This window comes from Lolium rigidum, chromosome 7 (genome assembly GCF_022539505.1).
Source record: "Lolium rigidum isolate FL_2022 chromosome 7, APGP_CSIRO_Lrig_0.1, whole genome shotgun sequence".
In the NCBI taxonomy this organism is placed as follows: domain Eukaryota; kingdom Viridiplantae; phylum Streptophyta; class Magnoliopsida; order Poales; family Poaceae; genus Lolium; species Lolium rigidum.
This window is the reverse complement of record NC_061514.1, coordinates 199,518,697-199,542,078: the sequence shown is the minus strand read 5'-3', so window position 1 is coordinate 199,542,078 and position 23,382 is coordinate 199,518,697. Positions and strand designations below refer to the sequence as shown.

The following is a 23,382-nucleotide window of genomic DNA, read 5'->3' as shown; positions in this document are numbered from 1 at the left end:
AGGCTGTCATTGATTGTTCATCCAGGTCTATTGTACTGACCGATATTTCTGGCAAAAGCATTCTATACTGGGCTCCATCTGCAATACCTCCGTCGGCAAGGTTTACCCCTGAAGTCGAGTTGTATGCCATTGAATCCCTGCCTAAACCAGAAATCTCCGATGTCTGGGTGGTCCGTGACTTTCCAGATGTCTTCCCCGAAGAGTTACATGGCATGCCACCTGATCGAAGTGTGGACTTTGTCATAGTGTTTGTTCCCGGAACTGCCCCTGTTTCCCGGAGACCATATAGTATGCCTCCGGAAGAGTTGGTTGAACTGAAGAAGCAGTTAGAGGAGTTATAAGAGAAGAACTTCATACAACCCAGTACTTCTTCCTGGGGTTGCCCTGCCCTCTTTGTCAAGAAGAGAGATACCAATATTTCGCGGCTGGTTGTTGATTACCGACCGCTCAATGTAGTGACAATCAAGAACAAATACCCTCTTCCTATAATCATTGATCTTTTTGATCAGTTTTTCGGTGCCACAGTCTTCTCAAAGATGGATTTGAGATCAGCGTACCATCAAATCAAAATCCGAAAGGAGGACATTTCAAAGACAGCGTTCACAACTCGTTATGGTCTTTACGAGTACATTGTCATGTCCTTTGGCCTCACAAATGCTCCAGCCACTTTTATGCGGCTCATGAACTCTGTTTTCTTGGAGTATCTTGACAAGTTTGTCGTGGTCTACATCGACGATATTCTGATCTACTCCAAAACCGAAGATGAACATGATGACCATCTTCGTCTGGTGCTAACCAAACTTCGTGAGCACCGTCTCTACGCCAAGTTCTCCAAATGTGAGTTCTGGTTAAAAGAGCTCATATTCCTTGGTCATGTTATCTCTGAAAAAGGTGTTGCAGTCATTCCAGATAAAGTTCAAGCCGTTCTTGACTGGAAGACACCTAAGTCAGCTAAGGAGATTCGAAGTTTTCTCGGTCTGGCGGGTTATTACCGCTGATTCATTGAAAATTTCTCCAAGATTGCCAAGCCAATGACCGATCTTCTCAAGAAAGACAAGAAGTTTGAATGGTCAGAAAAGGCTGAAGAAAGTTTCCAGGTTTTGAAAACCAAGCCGACTCATCGCTCCTGTGCTCGTCCTTCCGGACACAAGCAAGGACTTTGTTGTCTATTGCGATGCCTCTCTCCAAGGGCTCGGATGTGTGTTGATGCAAGATGGCCATGTGGTGGCCTATGCCTCTCGACAGTTGAAACCACACGAGCTCAATTATCCTACTCATGATCTCGAGCTTGCAGCTGTGATCCATGCTCTTAAGCAATGGCGACCTTACCTTTATGGTAATCGTTGCGAGTTGTACTCGGATCATCAAAGTCTGAAGTATCTTTTTACCCAGCCGGATCTAAATATCAGATAGAGAAGATGGCTGGAAGTCATCAAAGATTATGACTTGGGTCTCAACTATAAACCCGGCAAAGCCAATGTCGTTGCTGATGCGCTAAGTCGGAAGTCCTATTGCAACAATCTGATGGTTAAGCAAGCGCAACCTTCTCTCTATGAGGAACTTGCAAAACTCAACCTTGAGATTGTTCCTAGTGGATTCCTTGCTAATCTAGAGGTGAAGCCCTCTCTTGAAGACCAGATCAATAAGTCTCAAAAGCAAGATTCTGGCATTACCGAGATCAAGAAGAACATTGCTAGCGGAGTTGCTAAGTGTTTCTCCATTGATGATCAAGGTACCGTTTATTTCGGTAAGCGTCTAGTCGTGCCGGATAAACCGGATCTCAAAGAGCTAATCCTTACAGAAGCTCATGAATCACCCCTCTCCATCCATCCTGGTAGTACCAAAATGTATCGGGATCTTCGCCAAAGATTCAGGTGGTCCGGGATGAAACAAGAGATCGCTAAGTTTGTTGCTGAATGCGACGTTTGTCGTCGCGTAAAAGCAGAACATCAAAGACCCGCCGGCACTCTCCAACCTCTATCTACTCCAGAGTGGAAATGGGATGAAATTGGCATGGATTTCATTACCGGTCTCCCCAAGACCAAAAATGGAAAAGATGCTATATGGGTAGTGGTTGACCGTCTATCCAAGGTTGCTCATTTCCTTCCTATTTGGGAAGATATTCGTGCTAGTCAACTAGCTGATCTATACATATCCCGGATAGTCGCTCTTCATGGTGTTCCCAAGAAGATCATCTGTGATCGTGGAAGTTTGTTTACCTCCAAATTTTGGGAAAGTCTTCAGAAAGCTATGGGAACTCGTCTTTCCTTCAGCACCGCCTATCATCCTCAAACCGGTGGCCAAACCGAAAGAGTGAATCAAATTCTTGAAGATATGCTCAGAGCCTGTGTTATATCCTTCGGTAAAGATTGGGCAAAGTGCCTTCCATTTTCCGAGTTCACTTATAACAATAGCTTCCAATCTAGCCTAGGCATGGCACCTTTTGAAGCTTTGTATGGCAGAAGGTGTAGAACTCCTTTGAACTGGTCCGAAACTGGAGAAAGAAAATTCTTTGGACCAGATATAATCAATGAAGCAGAAGATCAAGTTCGCATCATTCGCGAGCGTCTGAAAACTGCTCAGTCACGTCAAAAGAGCTACTATGATCGCCATCATCAAGAAGTGAAGTATGAAATTGGTGATCAAGCTTATCTTCGAGTCACTCCTCTCAAGGGTGTCCGTCGTTTTGGTATCAAAGGCAAACTAGCACCTCGCTATGTTGGTCCTTTCCGCGTCCTTGCCAAGCGTGGTAATGTTTCTTACAAGTTGGAGTTACCTTCCAACTTTCCTGAAGTTCATGATGTCTTACATGTGTCCCAACTCAAGCGTTGCTTCAAAGATCCTATCCGTGGTGTTGATCACGAGACTCTTGACCTCCAAGAGGATCTAACCTATCGAGAACATCATGTTCGTATCCTTGATGAAGCCGAGCGTAAAACTCGACGTTAGAGCATCAAGTTGAAAGTTCAGTGGTCTAATCATTCTGAGCAAGAAGCAACCTGGGAACAAGAAGATCGTTTACGATCTGAGTACCCTTCCTTCTTTTCTAAAATCTAGAAATCTCGAGGACGAGATTCTTGTAAGGGGGTAGAGTTGTAACATCCCAACCTTGTTTATCTAAATAAAGGAGTGATCATGTGCATTTCATGCATTTAGTTTGCATTTGAGCAAAAAATTTGCATCTCCATTTTCTAATTATGCAAAGTCCTTCTCTATTTCTTGCCTCAAATTCAAACAATATTATATAAAATAAGCCACATGCATGGTTTCGTTGTTACTCAATAAACCCACGTGTGTGTTCTATTGTTCTCTGGAAATTTAAGTTCAAACAAAATTCAGAACAGTTTGAATTTGCAATTTGAAAAGAGAAATAAAACCAAAAATGGAATAAAAAGGGGAGAAACCCCTTCTCTTCTCTCCCTGGGCCGCATCCCACCTCTCCTTCCCTCTCTCCTCTCCCTGGCTCAGCCCAAGAGGCCCAGGCCGCACCCCACCACCGGCCCAACCACCCGCAGGGGGGGTTTGCAAAATGCCCTCGTCCTCCCCGCGCACCAAAGCTGCTGCCTGGCAGCAGCCCGGCCGCTCGATGCGCCGCCGGCCCCGATGCATCCCGCCGCCCGCCGGCGGCCATAAATAGTCGCCACCGCCACCGCCGCCCCTAACCCTAACCCCCGATTACCCCTCTCCGCCGCGCTCTCCCGCGCCCCCAGACCTAACCCTAACTGACAGTGACCGGCTGGCCTCCGCCCGATTTCGGCGCCGGCGAGGCTCCCCGGCCGTCGCCGACCACGCCTTCGTGCTCGCGGTGAGCTCCGCTCCATCCTGGTCCCCTCAGCTCGTCTCCTCTCCCTCTGTATCACCACCGCCACGGGCTACTGCCCCCGGCCGCCGCCGCACCTCGCCGGAGGCTGTGCTCCGGCGACCAATCGAGGGCGGCGCCGCCACCATTCGGCTCGCCATGTCGCCACGCGCCTTTTGCCCCTAACCGCGCGTCCGATTTCGGCGCGAATCGGCCGATTGCAGCTCGACCCGAGCTCACATAGAGCAATGGCGTCGCTGACGTCATGCTGACATCAGCGTGACGTCATTAATATTTTTTCTATTTTCTGTAATTATTTTCAGTAATTGATAAATAATTCATATTAATTCAGAAAAATATAAAATTATATATCAAAATGATCAGAAAAATAAATCCTATCTGTTTATCCATGTTTCATTCATATTTGAACCAATTAAATGTGAGCCTTAGTAGGAACCCTAAATCGACCCCCCTTATGTCGGGATCGATGCCGAACCCCTCTAATTTCCGTCGATGCACCTAGGGTTTACCCGAACCCCTCTAATATGACATGCCATCATATCGTATGTGCATTGCATTGTACCTTGTCTTGATTGTTCTCTTCCTTTCCGGTATTTGGTTCTTCTCGATAGGGTCCGAACGCGAATCTGAGATCAACGCCACCGAAGAGCAGCACCAGAACAACGAGGGACAAGGCAAGCCCTAACCTAGTTCATATATGGTTTCAAAATGCTTTAATTCTGGTTCTTACATATTGCAACCGCTTCAAATATGTTTTATCGATAGTTGTAGAGATCCTATGTGTGCATATTCCATCCTCGTAGCCCAAAGTTTCTGATCCACCGCTCCCAGCAAAACTAGGTCTGAGCTTGTTCGCATCGCTAGAGCCGTATATGTGATATGCTTAGCCATGTTTAGCTGTTGAAGTCTGATCCATCCGGTTGATGAATCAGAGCTACGAATGAACCTAGTTGGACAGGATGACGTGGTAAGATCAGTGGTTATGTTAATAAACATGCTAAAGGCTTGGATGGGCCGCCACATATGGGGATGTGGTGATTTGACTCGTTCTCGCCGATACTAGGACCTGAGGTTCTCGCCTTCGGAACCAAGACTGAGCGTACAACCACACGGGGCCCATGGGAACCCCTTGGCCCGAACTTGCCTAGCTTACCCATGAGTAAATTAGTTTGCGAGTTTCATTTGCCATACGCATGGGGAAAAGGTTTTCAAAGTGCATCATACAAGGCGTGGCCGGGGTGAAGGATGCTGGAGGCATTGAACTGGATCCTCTGCGCACAATGACCGGGACCGCCTCGAAGAATGGCTACCTACGATGACGGAGTTCCCCAGTTAGACTGACTCATGGAATAGGCGAAGTAAGGGAAAGGTTTTGGTCGACCACCCTCCGCCAGCACGCCAAGGAAGCGTGTACATGACGGCGCTAAGAGTCGGTCGGCGCATGTGGGTAAAGTTGTACACCCCTGCAGGGTAAATCTTTTCGAAAATCCGTGTCCACGGTTAAGGACGACTTGGGAAAGAACGTGATGATCATAGACAACTTGAACTTGATCGTAAAACTTGATATCTATGTGTGAATAAGGATCCCTTCTCAGGGTGTTGAGGGGGTGATCCTAGGTAACAGGTTCAGGTGATGATGAAGATTCGGTGGATTCAACATGATGATAATAGAGCTAGAGTTGATATCGCTCTCTTATCCCCTTTTGAAAATGGTCTGAATAGACGAGCTTCTGCTCCTTCCTGTTTACAAAGGAAAATTGGTTTTCCGCAAAATAAGCTCCACATAAAGCCCCGCATACCCTCTTTGCTAACAGATTGTACTAAGTCTTGCTGAGTCCTTGTACTCAGCCTTGCATGCTTTGTTTCAGACGAAGTCCTTCCAACTGATGGTGGTTTCTACCTCGACGTCGACGAGTAGTTCGGAGTTCCTCAGGTGGCAGCCTGAGACTTATGGGTTAGGACGTCGCCTTATGTTATGGCCTCTTAGGCCCTTTGCAGTCTTGTTATCTAGATAACATAATTTGCTTTCCGTTGCTTGTTGAATTGTGGTCAGTGACCTCTACGTGTAATAAATTTGGATCTTAACTCTGCTAAGAGTTGTAATATATTTGCTTTCAGTCGTAGAGTCACTGTTGTGTTACCGATTCTCACCCTGTTGGCCCTAGAGATCTAGGTTAGGCTTATGCCGGATGTGATATCTGGGTTTGTCTAGCCCCGACCTCCGGGGTCGCCACAAGCATAACCGTCGCCTGGTTGTAGCTGCGCCGCCGGCCGCAGGAGCATCGCCGACAGCGAGTTGTAGCAGCGGCGCCGGCAGGTTGTAGTAGCGCCGCCGGCCGCTGGGAGCATCGTCGTAGGACGCTGGGAGCAACGCCTTCGACCATCGAGAGCAACGCCAGTGCCGTTGGGAGATAGGCTGGCCATAGTTGGTAGTAGCTCCGCCCTCTGCTTGTAGTAGCGACATGCGGCGACAACAGCAACGTCGTGAGGGGATCAGGGGATGGCGCATTGGTCGGCGGCGCGGAAGGCGGCGTGAGCGAGCTCGCGCGTGGAAGGTGGCGTAGGCCGGCGGCGTGGTAGGAAGACGGCAAGCACCGACGCTTGTGCAGGACAACCACGACGAGGACTACAGCGAGGCGCTCGCATACCATAACGAGGAGGCCAAGAACGACAGCGACGACTACGTCGCGTGCATTTTCCAAGAATGGCAGTTAGCCATGGCGGAAGGCTGGAAGTTTGAGTTCCCGGACAACATGACGGTCGACGACATCGCGAGGCGCGGCCTCCTCGTCTCCAAGGTGGACCGACCTGTGCAGCCGCCGCTGCCCCGGTACGCCACCGGCATCATGCCGTCGGGCCTCTCGGAGGAAGAAGCCCTACGATTGGCGCTACAGGACTCGGCCACTCCACCGGTTCAACCGCCGCCTCCACCTTCGCCCTACAACCCGTGGGGCCTCCACCTCCGGCATGGGATCCTCCACCTCCGGCTTGGGTTCCTCGAAACCTTCCCGGATGGGCCCATAGGGGAGGCACGAGACATAGCCGTCCGGGTGCAGCTTCGTGACCCCAATGAAGGGTTCATGGAAGCCTACCGGAAGATCACCGCGCCAAGGGTTCACGTCGGCCGTCCTGCTGACATGGGGCACGGTCCCAGGCTGCCGATGTTCTTCGTGCAGCTAGAGAGCCACGACCTCACTGCCCTCGCCGTGCCGTCGTACATGGAGCACCTCCTGATCAGCAAGTACAAGATGAAAAACAATGACATGCCGGTGAAGGTGGCATTGTACATGGGACAACGCTACGAGTGGAGGGTGCAGCTCCAGTGGAGGGCCGAGCGCGTCGGCTTCATCAAGTCATGGAGCGAGTTTGCTGCCAGGGCAGGCCTCCGTGTCGACGACATGATCGCCTTCACCCCTAAGGACGACGGCTTCTAGGTCGACGTCTTCAAGAAGGAGAGTTCATGCTCTAGCATCTTCAACTGCGGGAAGCATCAGAGGGCCCTTATGCCGATCGTCGCTATTAAGGTTCTATGCTTGTTCCCTCTCTCTGCTGTTGTGAAGTTTTTAGTTGTTGTGATGGCCTCAGTAGACGTTAAATACTTGCTTTTGTGCATATGTGCCTGTAATTTGGGTATCGCTCCCTGGAGGCCGACCTTCTTAAAGGTCTGGTTAGCCCACGTATGTACGACGCGTGGCATCGTACGGAACGTCTCCCGCGCGCGCCGATCCGCGGCGTACTTGCCAATCGCACCTGGCCGTGCTTGGCTGTAGGCATGCATCCAGCACGATGCAAACTGTATCAAATTCAAAGGGAAACTAGCTAGCAAGTAAAATCGGAAATAGGAGTATAATTACATTCTATACACACACAAACGAGTACAAAAACAGTCGTGCACACGGGTAGGTACAGTCGCATACATGGGCAGGTACAGTCGCGCACACGGGTAAGTACAGTCGCATACATGGGCAGGTACAGTCGCGCACACGAGTAAGTATAGTGGCGCACACAGGCGAGTACAAGTACAGTCGCGCATACGAGGAGGTACAGTCGTGCACACGAGCAGGTACAGTCATGCACAACACACGAGTACAGTTGAACACACGAGCGAGTATAAGTACAGTCACGCAGACGAGCAGGTACAAACGCGCATACGAGCAGGTACAGTCGTGAACACAACCAAGTACATGTACATAAGTACAGTGACGCACACGAGCAGGTACAGTCGCGCGTAAGTACGAGTACGATCCCGCACACGGACGAGTACAGTTAGCGAGTAAAGGGAAAAATTGCACCAAATACACTAAAAATAGAAGTACTTATCAGTTAAAACACGAGTACAGTTAGGTACACACCACGGGTACATCATAATATTATTGGAAGTACGAAAAAAAAGTATCTCCAAACCTATCAACATGGGATCTAGTTTTGAAGATCTCGACGCGAGGATCTCAAAAGTGAAAACGGTTCACAATTTGGACTTACGGTTCTCAAGATATTTCATTTTGAAAAAACGAATCTAGAGGAAAAAGGGAAAAACTGACACAACTAAGTCTTCTCTCTCCTCCCCCATCCCCACCTTGCTTCCCCTTGCGACACGTGGCGAGCAGGGAGACCACTTCCCAGGGATTTTTTAGCACCACAGCGCGCCAGTTGTCACGTGCGGAGCGAGTTGCCTTCCCTTCGCGAAGGTCGACCTTTTTTTAACGATTTCGCTGTAATTTTGGTCTCTAGAGGCTGTTGAACATTGTTTTTTGGTCCTGGGTTGTCTGCCCCCAGGTTTAAGTAGGTGTCTTACCACTCTGACGCTAGTACTATTTTACATGTGTATATAATTGTGTGTTGTGTTTATAATCGTCTTTATGCTCTTGTGTGCCGTTGTGTGATGGTAAGAACACCATATTTAAATGTAATGAGGAAAAGTACAACCTAAATACTTAAAATGGCAACTAAACACATATGATACGGCTGAACATAGATTGAACACTTTTTCCAAACATCCAAATAACCAGCACGCACTGATGCACCACGGGAGACTAAACGATGGGCTAAATCTAGCCCGTGGCCCATCCGGGTGCGTCCGGGCAGTGGAGCAATTGTCGGACATGAGAGTAGTACGAGACAGAGATGTATCAGTCAATCTGGGCCCTCAGTTTCAGTCAAGCACGAGAAAGGGCCGAAGAGAAAGGAAAACAAGAAAAGAAAGGGGAAAAAAAGATAAACAAGAAAAGAAATGATCGCTGTCCCCGTCGCCGGCGACATCCCGGCCGGTGCGTCGCCTTCGCCTGCTCCGGCGGAGGAGGACTCTCCATCGTACGGCTCTGTGGTCCTCGGGGGCACCTTCGACCGCCTCCACGACGGCCACCGTCGCCTCCTCAAGGTGATTGCTGCAGTACACAGAAACGAACAGGAATAATTATCTGTTGCCTCACTTCCGATTAACTATCTTTCTTCGGGTTTTTGGGTGGCAGGCGTCGGCAGATTTGGCGAGGGATCGGATCGTGGTGGGCGTCTGCACGGGACCCATGCTTGCCAAGAAGGAGGTGTGAAATCTCGCCTTTATTCCCCCAAAAGGTGCTCTTCATTTTCCAACCTTGTTCATCAGTTCTTGGAGTTCTGATGCTTCTTGCTCCTCCAATATGTAGTTCGCTGAGCTTATCGAACCCGTGGAGAAGCGCATCAAGGCCGTGGAGGATTACATCAAGGTTTGTGATGACCCCTGATCTTGTCCCCCTTGCTCTATGTGGATTTCTGGTAGCAGAGACTTAAAAATGTTTGGGCGGATAACTAGTTATGAGGTCGATTTGGTTGGGTAACTAGAACGGCGCGTTGCTTTTCTTTGACTTCCGTGAGGTCAATACGATATGATTACTGAAAAGGTGCAAGGTGCCGGTAATTGTTGGTTATTTTGGTCTGGGGAGTGGAGATCTGCAGACATAGAGAGAACTCCGTTCCGGTGAACATGTATTTGTTCTTGTGCTTCTTGGTGCTTTCGGTCAGCACTTATAAGTTCTATAGTGGCTTACTTGGAATGAACTTTTGTGGCAATTGAGGACTGGCTTGTTACGATTTGTGCGTGCTGTTCTACTTGCTAATGTTACTTTTTCTTATGGTTTATAGAGAATCTCCTTGTGCTGAAGAGTTCTTCCTTGTATTGAAATGGTTAATTTGCTAAAGAATTCCTGGAAAAATAAATTAGGCTGTACTTGATTTGGATATAACTGGTTTGTAAATGTAGGGAACAAGTTCTTATGGGCTCTGAGCTTGTAAGGTTGATCACTTGTCAGTTTCATATTGGAACGTGCAATTCGATATTGATTGTAGCTTCGTGTGGGGTACCAGGAGGAGCTACCGAAAAAATAGAAATGCTCATGTGTTTGTTGTGTTTTTTCCAGTTATCCGGTAATAACACTTTGCAGAAGCTCATGATTGATTTGTTGTAAAGCGCAGTCTATTAAACCAGAACTGATAGTACAAGTGGAGCCTATTGAGGATCCATATGGCCCATCAATTATTGATGATAGATTGGATGCCATTATTGTCAGGTATGTACATTTGCACAATCGCTTTTCTGGCATGTTAGCTATTGATAACTATGCCATTTTTGTTCATTCATGCATGTGATTTTGCCAAAAGGTAAAAGTAATCCTTTCACTAACTGCAAAACTGTACTAAAAAAACACCTGAAACATATCATTATTGCACTTACATATTTACAGTTCAATATAGACTTCAAAGTGAACTGTGTCGTGCTCAACTGCTCATGTAAAATAGTCATTGTTTACTTAAGCTTTGTTTGATGTGCCTCATTTGACGTGACAATGCCGTTTATATTTAGTAAGGAGACAATAAATGGTGGAGTTGCTGTAAATCAGAAAAGAGAAGAGAAAGAACTACCGCTATTGAAGGTGTGATCATGTGTTATATGTATCCTTATATATATGAACCTACTAGTGAATGGAGCATATAACGGAATTGATGAGCTTGGTTGCAGGTTGAGGTTGTTGATCTTTTATCTGGAGATACAGATGGCGAAAAATTGAGTTCATCTGCTTTAAGGAAGCTCGAGGCAGAGCAAGGTCACAAACAGAAAGCAACAATAGCTAATCAGGAAGGTGTTTAGAGAGGAGAACAAACTGGAAGCCCTGTTAGGTGCATACACAAATGTGAAGTGGTCTGCCTGAAGCTTGTTATGAACAAAAAGTAATCAGAAATAGCATTGTGGTTACCTTTTTGAACGAGTGGTCTTCAAACATCGGCCTATGGTCCTGTAACAGTATATTACTCTAATCTGGAGGCATAACCTTATGAACTGAATGTTGGTAAGCTGGACTAATCAAATGTACACATATTTTGTCCTGGCATTGCCATCTGAATGTAAAGTCACCTTCAGGTCGTTTGGAATAATGGAACAACTTAAAATTAATGGTATCTCTTATGTGACATATTCATGTGATGTGTACTTCCTAAGAACTCGTGAAGTACTGTAGCATTTGCTTCATTCTGCTCCAGTGTTACTTTTGGGCCTCTTGGCAGAAACCAGGTACGCACAGTTTACTTTAGTTGGTTTGGAGTTAACAAGAGTAATTGTCCTCATGGGTCATGGTAGTTAAGATGTAGCCTCTTATAATTTAGGAACAATAAATTATTCTGAGGGAAATGACCAGTATTATTTTCATAGGACTGGTAACGGTGTCTGATGCAAATGGTAAAAAAAATGCTTATTCGCGCTGGTTTCTTGTAGTATAACTGTATAAATCTGTACAATCAAAAAAAAAGTTTGTGAGACTCGAAAAACAAAAGATCAATTGTTTACTATTTGGATGGAGAGTCCAAGAAGATATCATGTGGCAAATGCACAACCATAGACTCACAACCCCCATGTCCACATCAGTGGAGGGAGAACAGACAAAAACATCAAATTTCTGAAGGAATAGAAACTCAAAATCTTTTGTTGCAACACACAAGAAAGTTCTCACGCAGTACACACACAAATCATGCACACATGTCTGCTGGTACTTCTCATGTTTCTATGGCCTGAAGTTGTGCTGGACTTGGAAAATGAGGTGACCAAGGCCAAGAACTTGTCACCATTGCCACCTCACAACTCACAAGAGCAGTGGTATGTGACCTCTATTTATTTTCCCTACAATTCCATGGAAGAGCTCACTAAGATTTGTGTAGGAGTTACCTAATTCTTATCCCATTTGTTGGGTTTTTGTTTGTTATATAAGTCCAGCATTTCCTTGCCCCTAGGAACTAACTCCCATGTGATTTGATCCAAACTTTGCATACAGAGATCAAGAAATGGCTTGTTCGTCCACATTTAGAGTTCCTAGTGGGTTAGGGTTCTTGGGGCCTTCCAGGATTTGTCTGAATCCTTTGAGAAGCAAAGGTGGTGGGCGATCAGGAGCGAAGTACGTGGCACCAACCTGTGCAATCTCCTCTACTAGGCCAGCATCACAGCCTAGATTTATACAGCACAAGAAGGAGGCCTTCTGGTTCTACAGGTTCCTTTCCATAGTGTATGACCATGTCATAAACCCGGGGCATTGGACAGAGGACATGAGGGATGATGCGCTGGAGCCTGCCAATCTCTACAGCGATGAGCTAAAGGTTGTTGATGTTGGTGGGGGAACTGGGTTCACCACATTGGGGATTGTCAAGCATGTGGACAAGGAGAATGTCACCCTGCTGGACCAGTCCCCCCACCAGCTTGAGAAGGCACGGCAGAAGGAGGCACTGAATGGGGTGAGCATCATGGAGGGTGATGCTGAAGACCTCCCCTTCCCAACTGATACTTTTGACCGCTACGTCTCCGCTGGAAGGTAGGTTTGGTATTTTCCTAACATCTTTCATCAACCATGCTACATCCTTTTTCATCAACCGTGCTTACAAATGGTGTTATTCTACAGCATCGAGTATTGGCCTGACCCGCAGCGAGGAATCAAGGAAGCTTACAGGGTGGTGAAGCCGGGTGGGCTTGCCTGTTTGATCGGGCCAGTCCACCCAACATTTTGGCTATCTCGCTTCTTCGCCGACATGTGGATGCTCTTCCCCACGGAAGAAGAGTACATAGAGTGGTTCACCAGGGCAGGGTTCGAAGATGTTAAGCTCAAGAGGATCGGGCCCAAGTGGTACCGTGGTGTTCGTCGGCATGGCCTGATCATGGGATGCTCCGTGACAGGCGTGAAGAGAGCTTCTGGAGACTCGCCTTTGCAGGTGCGTGTAGCTCTTAGACTGTTTTCTCTCTCTCAGTGTTCCAAGTGTGTTGCCATCTCTTATCCACTGCTATATATATGATGTTCATGCAGCTCGGCCCCAAGGCTGAGGATGTCAAGGAACCAGTGAATCTTCTCGCCTTCCTCTTCCGCTTCGCCATCGGGACGATGTGCGCATCGTACTACGTGCTGGTGCCTGTCTACATGTGGATCAAGGATCAGGTTGTTCCCAAAGGCGAGCCAATTTAAGGGATAGTAGCGAAGATCTGACATAGAGGCTTGTGTACGTTAGCCGCATGTAGAGCTTGTGATTCCCTGCTTATGTTTGCTCCTTTACCCCTTGAAATCTTGTTTATGCATAGGGACATTGTGCACTTTTGAAAAGAAAATTGTAGATGCTAGGGTAGTATCCCCAGTATCGCAAGAAATGCAAAGGACCTTTGTATAGCATCAAAATGCATTCTCCAACATGGAATCACAACCCTAGCTGTATGACTGTAACTTGTTTGGTTCAAAAGTCTCTGGTTGTTTAGATATCTGGTTACTTCTTACCAGGGGTAAGTAATCCCTGGCATCAGCTAGGGTTACTATATTGTCAAACTTCTGAAATTTCAAATAACTACTTCTCCTGGTCATGCTCCCTGTTACTATATACATATGCGGACATTACCAAGACTACACACTAAAGAAGAAACTGTAATAAGTCATCACAAGTCGCAGCTCTTCCAACAGGTTTTGCAGAAAGTACCAGCATTGTCATAAAAAAGGCAGCAAATAATAGTAGCATCCCACCGATAAAAGTCGAGAGAATACACTTAACATCTCTTGCAAAAAGCAGTGAAATCATAACATCAGATTCGATGGACAACACAAAAGAAAAGCCGGGTAGCTACATGATTCCTCATTTAATGATACATGCACACTTGAGTGGCACTGCTGAGCTTGCATGACACCTGATTATCCAGTTCCTGAGATCACACCTCAGTACGAAACCAACCCGCCTTTGCTTCCGGAGGGGCTACTGGATCTCGAGCTGCTGCTGCGCCTGCGGTTGTACTTCGAGCTGACCCTTTTTGCTGGAGCGGCATCAGGAGACCTAGGCCTCGAGGCATCAGGGCTCTTGGACCTGGATCTTGACCTTCCTCTATTGGCAGAGGGGCTGCTACCACGGTGACCAGGGCCGCCACCGGCGCCACTGCCACGACCTGAACGAGGCCTGTAGGTCACATCTCGTTTATATTGTTCTGCGGGGCTACGGCTGCGTCTTGGGCTGGGGCGGCGATGTCCTCCACCGTCACGGCGTCTCACTGGACTGTGTGACCTGCTCCTGCTTCGGTCTCTCCTTGCGTACCTACCATCATGGACGTTGGTTAAATTTTCAGTATGTTTAGTAAGAGTATCAGTTATTAGTCATCAAAAAAGTAACATGGATTTGCACAAGGAAAAGGGAGGGTAATTCAGTGAATCATGATAACAATAAAGCTGCTTGACAAGCAAAAGTGTACAATGTCACTGATATGTTATTTGACTACAGCAAAGAGGTATAGATCACGCCTTAGCTGTAATGAAAGTTTGTCCATGCACAACAATAGACATCTACAGGAGACTTATAAATGGCAGGAAACAAAAGAAGAAAAGGCAACTGTGTTTGTGTTGAGAACGCTAACATACTTGGGTACTTAATCAAACCAATGGAACACTTAAAAGCTAAGAAGCACCGATATGGGGACACAGGATACAGCCTTACGTGGATACAGCGACTACATGTAAATAGTTGAAAACGAACAGCACGTAACAAAGACAATAACATTTTCTGAAGATGTGAGAACAAAGTACTGCCCATTTGTTACTTCCCTGTCTCCATTTCATTGATGAATGATCCTCAATTCCTGATCCAATGCTAGTATTAGGACCAAGTATCAGTTGCTCCCTGAACCATGCAGGCATCCTACAGCATCTCTGCGCCAGCTCGCAGCCTAATTCCATCTCTCCGATTTTCTTCTCCCATACGGCTCCTCTAGACCTCTGCCAAAAGCAACCGTGGCACTGGAGCGACTGTGGCGCCTCCTCAGGTCGTGTCTGCCAGCATACACAGGAACAGCAGCAACTACAGGAGAGAGATGAGGAGTTCCGCAACCGCCGGTGAGCAAGACAGGCAGCAGTGTGGACACTGGAGTGGAGGCAGCGACACGTCCTTGAGGTTGAAACGCTTGTCGAGCCTGTCGTGCTCCCTGCTGGATCTGTATGTATTGGGTCTTTACTGGGATGAACGTGCCCCCCACCCCACTGTATCCTTATTTATTTATTTAAAAGTCAAAAAGTAGGATGTGCGTATCCAGGTGCATCTCCCTGTCGTCCATGTACCACGCAGGGGTACGGTTGACCGAGCCATTCCTTAACTTAAAAGTGCTTTAACAGAGCAAACTATTTTACCACCGATTGCTAAACTACAAACAGCTTTGATCACAATCACGTGTCAGGAAAGAAGACAAATTGAACTTCAAAGAAATGACATGTTCATCAATAATGCATATGATAATATTCGACATTAGTTATTGATGGCACTCTTGTTACACATAAAAGAATCCTGAAATAACCATTAGCAGCAAACATGCTCTATAGAGCATTTCAGGCCTTAAAGCCTTGCAAGTGACATATGATCAAATAATATGTATGGTATATTTGTGTTGCAAAATTCATGTATGCTATATTTCTTTCTATTACTTTTTAGGCATATTACAAGTGAAAAACATAGTCAAAGCTCTGGATTGGAGACCGAGAAATGTCAAACATGTCTTGCAGACTGGAGTTCCCAGCACTCAACATAGACAATGTTAAACTATTGCAAAAGTAGAACAAAAGCTGGTAAGCGGAAAATGTCGCTACTTCACTAAACTAGGTAAGTTCTTCAAAGGAAATACCAACCTTGGTGGGCTACTGGCTCTTGGGGAGCCATGGTATCTCCTTACTGGCGACCGCGCACCATAAGGACCATTTCTTCCATACCTGGACATGATGGGATTCCAGCATTAGTATCATATATATGTCAAAATGTAGTAAATCAATAATCAAATATACATACCTATTAAAGTTACCCCATCTATCGTTTCTTCCTCCATTGTAGCGAGACCGAACAGGTGAACGCTCTGGAGACGGTGTTCGGTATCTGCGTGCAAATGAATACTGCTGTGTAAAACCACGCCCTTTCCTGACACGTCCATCCGCTGTAGAGCTCTTAGCTAAATCTTTGCCATTGGTGGGTACTGGTTGATTGGTTACAGAGTTTGGTTCTGTACCAGCTTCAGATATGCCAGTCCCTGCAGCATCAGCAGTGTTGTTGCCATCTGGCCTTGACAGAGTTGCATCAGCCCTGATGGGGTTGGTATCATCCCTGCAATTATAAACAGGAGATGTTGCACTATCGCTGCAAAGTAGTCAAAGGACCCAGACAAAAAGTACATTTTAAAGGAAATTAAACCTGAATTTGCTAGATCTATCTTCAGAGTTCTGATTTCCAACTCTGACATTAGCCCCATTTTCATCTTTGTGTAATGGTTTGCTTCCTGCAACAATTTCTTTGCCTTTATCTGCATCTTCCAAGGTTTTGCCTTTCTCCGAATTTATCATTTCAGTATTTTCTTTGTCTGCCATTAAGTATTAACGAAGATAATTATTAGTTCAAAATTGTACAGAACCAGCATGGCCATCTCAGTAATCAGTGCATTCCAATAACACAAAATATCAAGGTCACATAAATAGTATCTTATGTCATACATTGCAGGTTGTTGAAAATTATAAAGAAAGAATAAAGACAAAAACAGCAACAGATATTATCGAACTTGAAGCGTTATGCTACAATCTTTCTACTTATGATTCTCATATATGCAATAGCATGCAAAGGCTTCTCAAATAAATTTTTAAATCAAGAGATGTTCTGGAATAGTGATGACAGACATAAACACAAAAATTTTGGCCAATAAAACATATATTCCATTCCATTGATGCTTATCTTTAATTATTATTACAAGTATGTTGAACCAAATGAAACACAAGAAGGTCATGCCCAGGAATTTGCAAGCGAAAGTACAAATTCGGATTGCCTTTGGGATCACAGAAAGTAACTCAAAATAGTTAACAGAACAGAAATATAAACAGCTAAATTTAAGCAGCACCCGGCATACCAGGGCATGTTGATAGAAAATGGTGAACACAAATAGAAGACTGAATGGGAGTTCTACCTTTCTTCAATGAGTGCTTGGTATGGCGGCCTGCACTTTCATTGTCAGAACTGCTGCTTGAGCTTTTTGAATCATCACTTGAGCTCCCATAGCTTCTAAAAACAGCACCAAAAGGGAATCATTCAGTTAGTATTAATTCTGAGTGAACATAACTGTACAGGTTATATAGGTCAAGATTTACCTCTTGGATTTTCTTTTTGTTCCTCTACTCTTGCTCTTACTCTTCTTATGGCTGCTCTTCCTCTTTGTAGACTTTCGTTTAACCTTCTTAGAACCTTTTCTTCTCTTGTGCCTATGATCACTAGATGAGCTGGTATCCAATGATGCTGAAGAGTACGATTCTGACTCTGAACTATCTGAGGAATAAGACCCTGAGTCAGAAGTTTCTGAGCTATATGAGTCAGAGGAGTAGTGCTTTCTCTTTTTCTTTCGTTTATCCTCGCTGGTTTTTTTCTTGGTTCTGGCCTTCCCTTCAGAATCAGAGCTATCTTCTACTGCCTTCTTAAGCTTCTTTTCTGCAAAAAGAAGTGCTGAGAAAGCTTAGCAAAAGATAACTCATGAACTGTTTGGAGATCTCCATAGTCCATATTAACCGCTACTTGCCTTTCTCTCCATGTAACTGATTCTGAGTATCTATGTTAGAGACTTCACCACAATCAACGATTTTAACTGGGCTTGTAGGCTTTCCAGAACCAGAACCCACTGCTTCAAGCTTCTTAAGCAAAGCTTTTCCATCGAGCACCTTCCCAAAGACCACATGTTTTCTACAAAAAGTTACAATGTGGGCTCATTAAATGTTGATAGACCATGGGGGTCAGTGAAAAAATGTCTTCTTCTCCAATGGGGGGCATGAAATAGACATTAATTTGCTGTGGATAATATACCACCAGTGATGGGTCTTTCACAAACTCTCAATCATTACTTGTCACAATTTCATCACAAAGTTGAATTTTAATTATGGAAAGGAACAAAAAGTACAGCTCCAAAATTATAAGTGCAAAATGACTAAAGGAAAGAAGTAATACCCATCAAGATGTGGTGTAGCCTTCAATGTTATAAAAAATTGGGACCCATTGCTGTTTTCTCCAGAGTTTGCCATGGACAGAATACCAGGCTGATCATGCTTTCGCTTGAAGTTTTCATCTATAGAACACAAGACAGTAGTACATTTTTAACAGAAGTGTAATATGATAGTAGCACACTCATCATGGGACTTTAACCTTAAGTGGCTAACAGACAAATTATATAATTGCCAGAAAAAATGATATAGCCATACCTGGAAATTTTCCACCATATATGCTCTCCCCACCACGTCCTGGAAATAGCATGCAATGTTGAGCTTATATAGTCTACATCAATAAGTCAGTTGAAAGAAGAAGCCTGGGCTAATGAAGCAATACCATCTCCTGTGGAAAAATCACCACCCTGCAGAGTTAACAAATCTAATCAGCCGACTTTAATTTGAAAAAAAAAGATGGTAAAATAAAATAGAGAGCACAGTTCCAAATCATATTTATAATCTATGAAGCTCATTTTGCAATCCACATGAACAACAAACATACCATCACTAGCTACAATAAAAATATGCAGCAATCACATCAGTTGCAATATTTTGGTACCTGAGCCATAAATCCTGGGATAATGCGATGGATGTGTGTTCCCTTAAAATAAAGTGGCTTCTTTGTAGATTCTCCAAGGCCTCTCTCACCTACATGTTGACCAGAAGTAAGGCCTTAGACAATAAAAGGTAATACGTAAAGGCAACAAGTACATGCTAACATATCATTTATATTGCAACTTTCATATGAAGAACCCTAGAGTCTTACAATAAACTTGAGAAAATGAAACACCAACTTTTTTTATAGTGAAAATGGAACACCAATTAGTTGTGAAGAAGGAAAAGTGAGATATCTTATATTTATACTAGGACATATCATGTAAAAGCAATGCTTCCACTGTTCTACTGTTACATATATAGTAATCTACCATGACAAGAAAGGTGCGGACAGAACAGAAAAACAGGTTTACAAATATCTTTCCAAGAGATAACAGTCATAATATTTAGTTAAACCAGATTCTACGAAACTATAAGTCTATAACTGAAAGGCAGAAACACAACAATATAGCACCTATACAGCTGAAACTAGAAAATCATGCATGCTCATAAGTGGTAAAAATAGCTATACTAGAGAACACCGCAGCAAGATTCTAGTTCACCTCCCCCTTATGAAGCCATTCTAATTAATATTATGTCATGTCATTTGCAAGCATGCATCAAAAATAAAAGTTGAGTTAAATCCATGCCATTGTGGTCTGCATTCAAGACTGCCGTGTGAGTAATCACTAGGTTCACCAAACACGGCTCTTTTGGGGACATAGACCATATCCATACTTTCCTAGCATTCAGGCAAACAATTGGACATCCTCAACATCAAGGATGCTAAATTTAAGAACTTGCATATCGCAACCGTATGTTTCGTCAATAACTCCACCGTTACACACACGCTACTTCACAGCAAGGAATCTGAATTTTACCAGTACAAAGGGCTCGAAAGTTCTCTGCTGTCCTCGGAACTACATCGGCAAAGAGCTGCAAAACCAAAGTATGAAGCTAATCAGGCACAGACCCGTTCTCAAAGGAGAAATAGCCATCACTCTAGAATGATAAGATGAGGCAAGCATGAAGGTACAAGCTTTGCAACCTCAAACGTCATTCTCTCGGCAGCTCGTCCACCGATGGATATGTCCATGAAGATCTGAGGGTTCGGGGGATTCTTCTTGAGCTTCGGCATGATTTCCCCACCCTCTCTCTCTCTCTGTGTTTACCTGCAGGTGCGTCGGCGGGTTGCAATCATGAGAACATCGTCAGCAACAAACATCCCAAGAGAAGTACAGTAGCAAGAAAGGCAGAGGAGGATCTAGACGTTGCGCACCCAGAATTTGTGGAGGTGGTCAGTGGGGTTTAACAAGAAATCACTAGATGGCAAAAAGCGCGTACCTCGGGGGGCTGTGTCCGAGGTTGTGGACGGTGGAGGCGGCAGGGACGCGGCGACTGAGATGGCGGTGGCGGCGCTCGTAAGAGGCTGAGGGAGTCGAGGGTGAGGCGTCGGCGGTGACGCCGCAAGCTACGGCACGGCGGGGCGGCAGGTCTAGGTCACTAGGTCAGGACTCAAGAGGCCGGAGCCCGGAGGGGAGGGAGAGGAAAGGGACGAGACGGTTCTGGGTTCTGTGGTGACCCATAAACTATGGGCCGAAAGGCCCCTCAGGCCTAGCAATCGGTTTTCTGCAGATAAATGGGTCAAGAAACCTGTAATCCACGAGTTCGTTGCACTTGCAACGGCTTAGGCAGTGTAGTTTTGTTTCTTTTTTGGACTTTACTACGCAGCGGCGCCGCATAATTTTAGTTTCGTGCGGCGGCTGCAAAGCACCGCTGTCATGCGAGAGCGCGCAAAAACAACCACTTAATCAGGTCTCCACAACCGGTTGCATGCTGCGCAGTCTTGTCAGATGCTCAATAAAAAACTGCTCAACATACTTGAGCTTTGACCTCTTGCATGTCCATTACGGAGCACTTGCCAGATAAATTAGCTAGAGTGGCCGGATTACCAATTGTCAAATTAGTTAGGCTGAGTTGATGGGTTCAGTTGTGACTAATTAACATATTATTAGCTCTTGGTTACCGGATTCATTAGGCATGGTTTCCAGGTTAACTTTTAATAATTAACATATTAATTAGATCCTATGGTTGCCAGATTCCTGATTGCCAGGTTAATAAAACCAAATTGCCAGATTAATTAAGCCGCCATGGAGCTCCTCCGTCATCCCGTCCCTGTACCGCAAAGTTCGAGCAGCCGTGGTTCAGCTTGGCGGCGACGGCGGCCTCCCGCACTGCTCCGTGCTCAGCGTCGTGTGGTAGTCTCCCCAGCTGCTCCGTGCTCGATGCCGGCGCCGCGGCAACCTCCCCGGCTGCCCGTGCTAAGCGGCGACGGCAGCCTCCCCCGCTGCTCTGTGCTGGACGGAGACCTCCCCCGCTGCTCGGCGGCCTCCCGGGCTACCCGTGCTCGGCGGCAGCGGCGGCCTCCATTGCTTCCCGTGCTCGGTGGTGGCCTCTCCGGCTGCTACATTGCTCGCGCGGCAGCGGTCTCCTCTCTCTTCCCTGCCTCGGACTCCCGGCGCTGCTTTCCGTCATGGTTTCAGAGAGACAGGCAGATATTTGTATGGTCGAGGATAGTGGTGAAGGGATAAGGTGCGTTTTGGATGAGATGTAATCGGTCATTTAAGGGCAGATGAGTTTTCCTAATGCTGACCCCCCGCCGCACGGGAGGGCGAGCTATGCGGCGTCCCCGTGTAGATTTTCCCTTCTTTTTTTATTTTCTACATCTTCTACATCTACATCTACACTACTTAAAAAGAAGGAACATGTTCCTTATTCTGCCAATACGTCAATTTTGGTCGTCCTTCCTCGCTCGCCCTGCACGCCGAACTAACTGGGCCAAGCCCAACTAAGCCCCGCGGCTGAAACTCCCCTCATGCCGCCGCCCCTCTGCCCCTGGCGCTCCACCGCGCGTTCTCCCTCCTCACCCGCGCCTTCCTCCTCCCCCGCTCCTTCCTCCTCCCCCGCGGCGGCCACCACGATGCGCGCCTCCTCTCCGCGCACCTCTCTCCGTCTCCTGCTCCGCCCCCACGCCCTCCGTATCCCTCAACGCCGCCGCCCGGATCCCCCATCTACGTGGCAGGTGGCACCCTCGTCCCGCAGCTCCATTCCCTCGTCCTACGCGCACGTCTCCACAAGCCTCATTCAGACCTACTTCTCGTGCGGCAGCATAGCCTCTACACGTAGCGTGTTTGATGAAACGGTCCACAAGGACATCTTCTGCTGGAATGTCACGATCTCGGGGTATGTGAAGTCTGGGAACTTGGCGTGCGCGCGGGCCGCGAACTGTTTGATGCTATGCCGCAGAGGAACGCGGTGTCCTGGACGTTGGGGCGTATGCACAGATGAAGCGGCCAGTGGAGGTGATCGAGGTGTTCCGGAGGATGCAGGGTGGGGGAGGGGATCGAGCCTGATGGGATAGTGTTGCTCGTAGGCCTGCGGGGATCTTGGCGCGGTTGATTTGGGCGAATGGGTGCACAGGTCCGTGTTGAAGTGGGGCTTATGCTGGCATATACCGCTGATGAATGCAGTCATCGACACGTACCTCAAATGCGGGTGCGTCGGTGGTGGAGGTGTTTGAGGGCATGGAGAAGAAGAGCGTTGTGAACTGGACAACGGTGATCGCTGGATTCGCGTTGCATGGCCTTGGCTTGAAAGCTGTTGAGATGTTTTGCCGGATGGGGAGGGAGAATGTGGCGCCAAACGATGTCACTTTTCTTGCGATCATGTCGGCGTGTAGCCACATTGGACTGAATGATTTGGGTCGCTGACATTTCAATATCATGATATCCCAGTAAGGGATTAAGCTGCGAGTCGAGCATTATGGATGCATGGTCGATTTACTTGGCCGTGCTGCTCAAGACTTGGTTAAGGGCATGCCTTTCATGGCAAACGCAGCAATATGGGGAGCTCTTCTTGCTTCCGCTCACACCCATGGTAATGCTGAGCTTGGGGAACAAGCTTTGCATTAAGACATATTTTAAATAAAATAGGTGGTGTTTGTGTGCAGAAGGTCAAAATTGAGATAGCTAATCTTTGATGGACTCCTCGTTGCATGAGAGATTTGTTCTTATGATCCAAACTGTACAAGCCTTTCAGCTTTGGTTACAGGTATGGGAACCATTTCCTGACTAGCGTCAGCTTCTTACTTGATAGTTTTTTTTTTTGAGCTGTTCTTACTTGATAGTTACTGATTACTTGTTTCCTCTTTGCTTCTCCTTTTGCAATATACATAGATCAACCTATGTGAATTCTCTGTATAGCTCCAAGAAATATCTGGTTTTGTAAATACTTCAATGGTTGTTTACATGAGCAGGCTATCTGGTTTGTGAAAGCATGTGCTTTTATCTAAAAAATGCATTAAACATGTACTTTATATACTGCTTACATGAGTAAGATATCTGGTTAGTGTGGAAACATGTGTCTTACTACAGAGGTGCATTGCATATTTCA

The 23,382-nt window shown here is 46.3% G+C and overlaps 3 protein-coding genes across 4 annotated transcripts; 2 read left to right on the top strand and 1 right to left on the bottom strand.

Moving 5' to 3' along the window:
- The first annotated feature begins 9,026 nt into the window (after positions 1 to 9,026).
- LOC124677326 (phosphopantetheine adenylyltransferase 1-like) lies at positions 9,027 to 11,262 on the top strand. The gene is made up of 6 exons (XM_047213327.1): positions 9,027 to 9,197; positions 9,289 to 9,360; positions 9,463 to 9,522; positions 10,268 to 10,362; positions 10,656 to 10,725; positions 10,812 to 11,262. The coding sequence occupies exons 1-6, from the start codon at positions 9,051 to 9,053 to the stop codon at positions 10,938 to 10,940; spliced, it is 573 nt and encodes a 190-aa protein (XP_047069283.1). The 5' UTR covers positions 9,027 to 9,050; the 3' UTR covers positions 10,941 to 11,262.
- Positions 11,263 to 11,376: 114 nt separating this feature from the next.
- On the top strand, positions 11,377 to 13,574 carry LOC124677325 (2-methyl-6-phytyl-1,4-hydroquinone methyltransferase 1, chloroplastic). Of its 2 annotated transcripts, XM_047213326.1 has the most exons (4): positions 11,377 to 11,939; positions 12,115 to 12,645; positions 12,733 to 13,039; positions 13,132 to 13,574. In XM_047213326.1, exons 2-4 carry the CDS (start codon positions 12,125 to 12,127, stop codon positions 13,285 to 13,287), a joined length of 984 nt encoding a protein of 327 aa, XP_047069282.1. In that variant the 5' UTR covers positions 11,377 to 11,939; positions 12,115 to 12,124; the 3' UTR covers positions 13,288 to 13,574. The 2 variants fall into 2 exon arrangements, with proteins under 2 accessions (XP_047069282.1, XP_047069281.1); XM_047213325.1 differs by lacking the exon at positions 11,377 to 11,939 and having other exon boundaries at positions 12,004 to 12,645.
- Positions 13,575 to 13,771: 197 nt separating this feature from the next.
- On the bottom strand, positions 13,772 to 20,402 carry LOC124670589 (peptidyl-prolyl cis-trans isomerase CYP63-like). Its single transcript, XM_047207075.1, has 14 exons — positions 20,275 to 20,402; positions 19,979 to 20,102; positions 19,812 to 19,866; positions 18,896 to 18,984; positions 18,677 to 18,701; positions 18,553 to 18,591; positions 18,302 to 18,419; positions 17,880 to 18,040; positions 17,458 to 17,791; positions 17,277 to 17,371; positions 16,517 to 16,682; positions 16,121 to 16,429; positions 15,964 to 16,044; positions 13,772 to 14,389 (listed from the first exon to the last, which is right to left on the bottom strand). The coding sequence occupies exons 2-14, from the start codon at positions 20,066 to 20,068 to the stop codon at positions 14,020 to 14,022; spliced, it is 1,932 nt and encodes a 643-aa protein (XP_047063031.1). The 5' UTR covers positions 20,069 to 20,102; positions 20,275 to 20,402; the 3' UTR covers positions 13,772 to 14,019.
- Between the last annotated feature and the right edge of the window lie 2,980 nt (positions 20,403 to 23,382).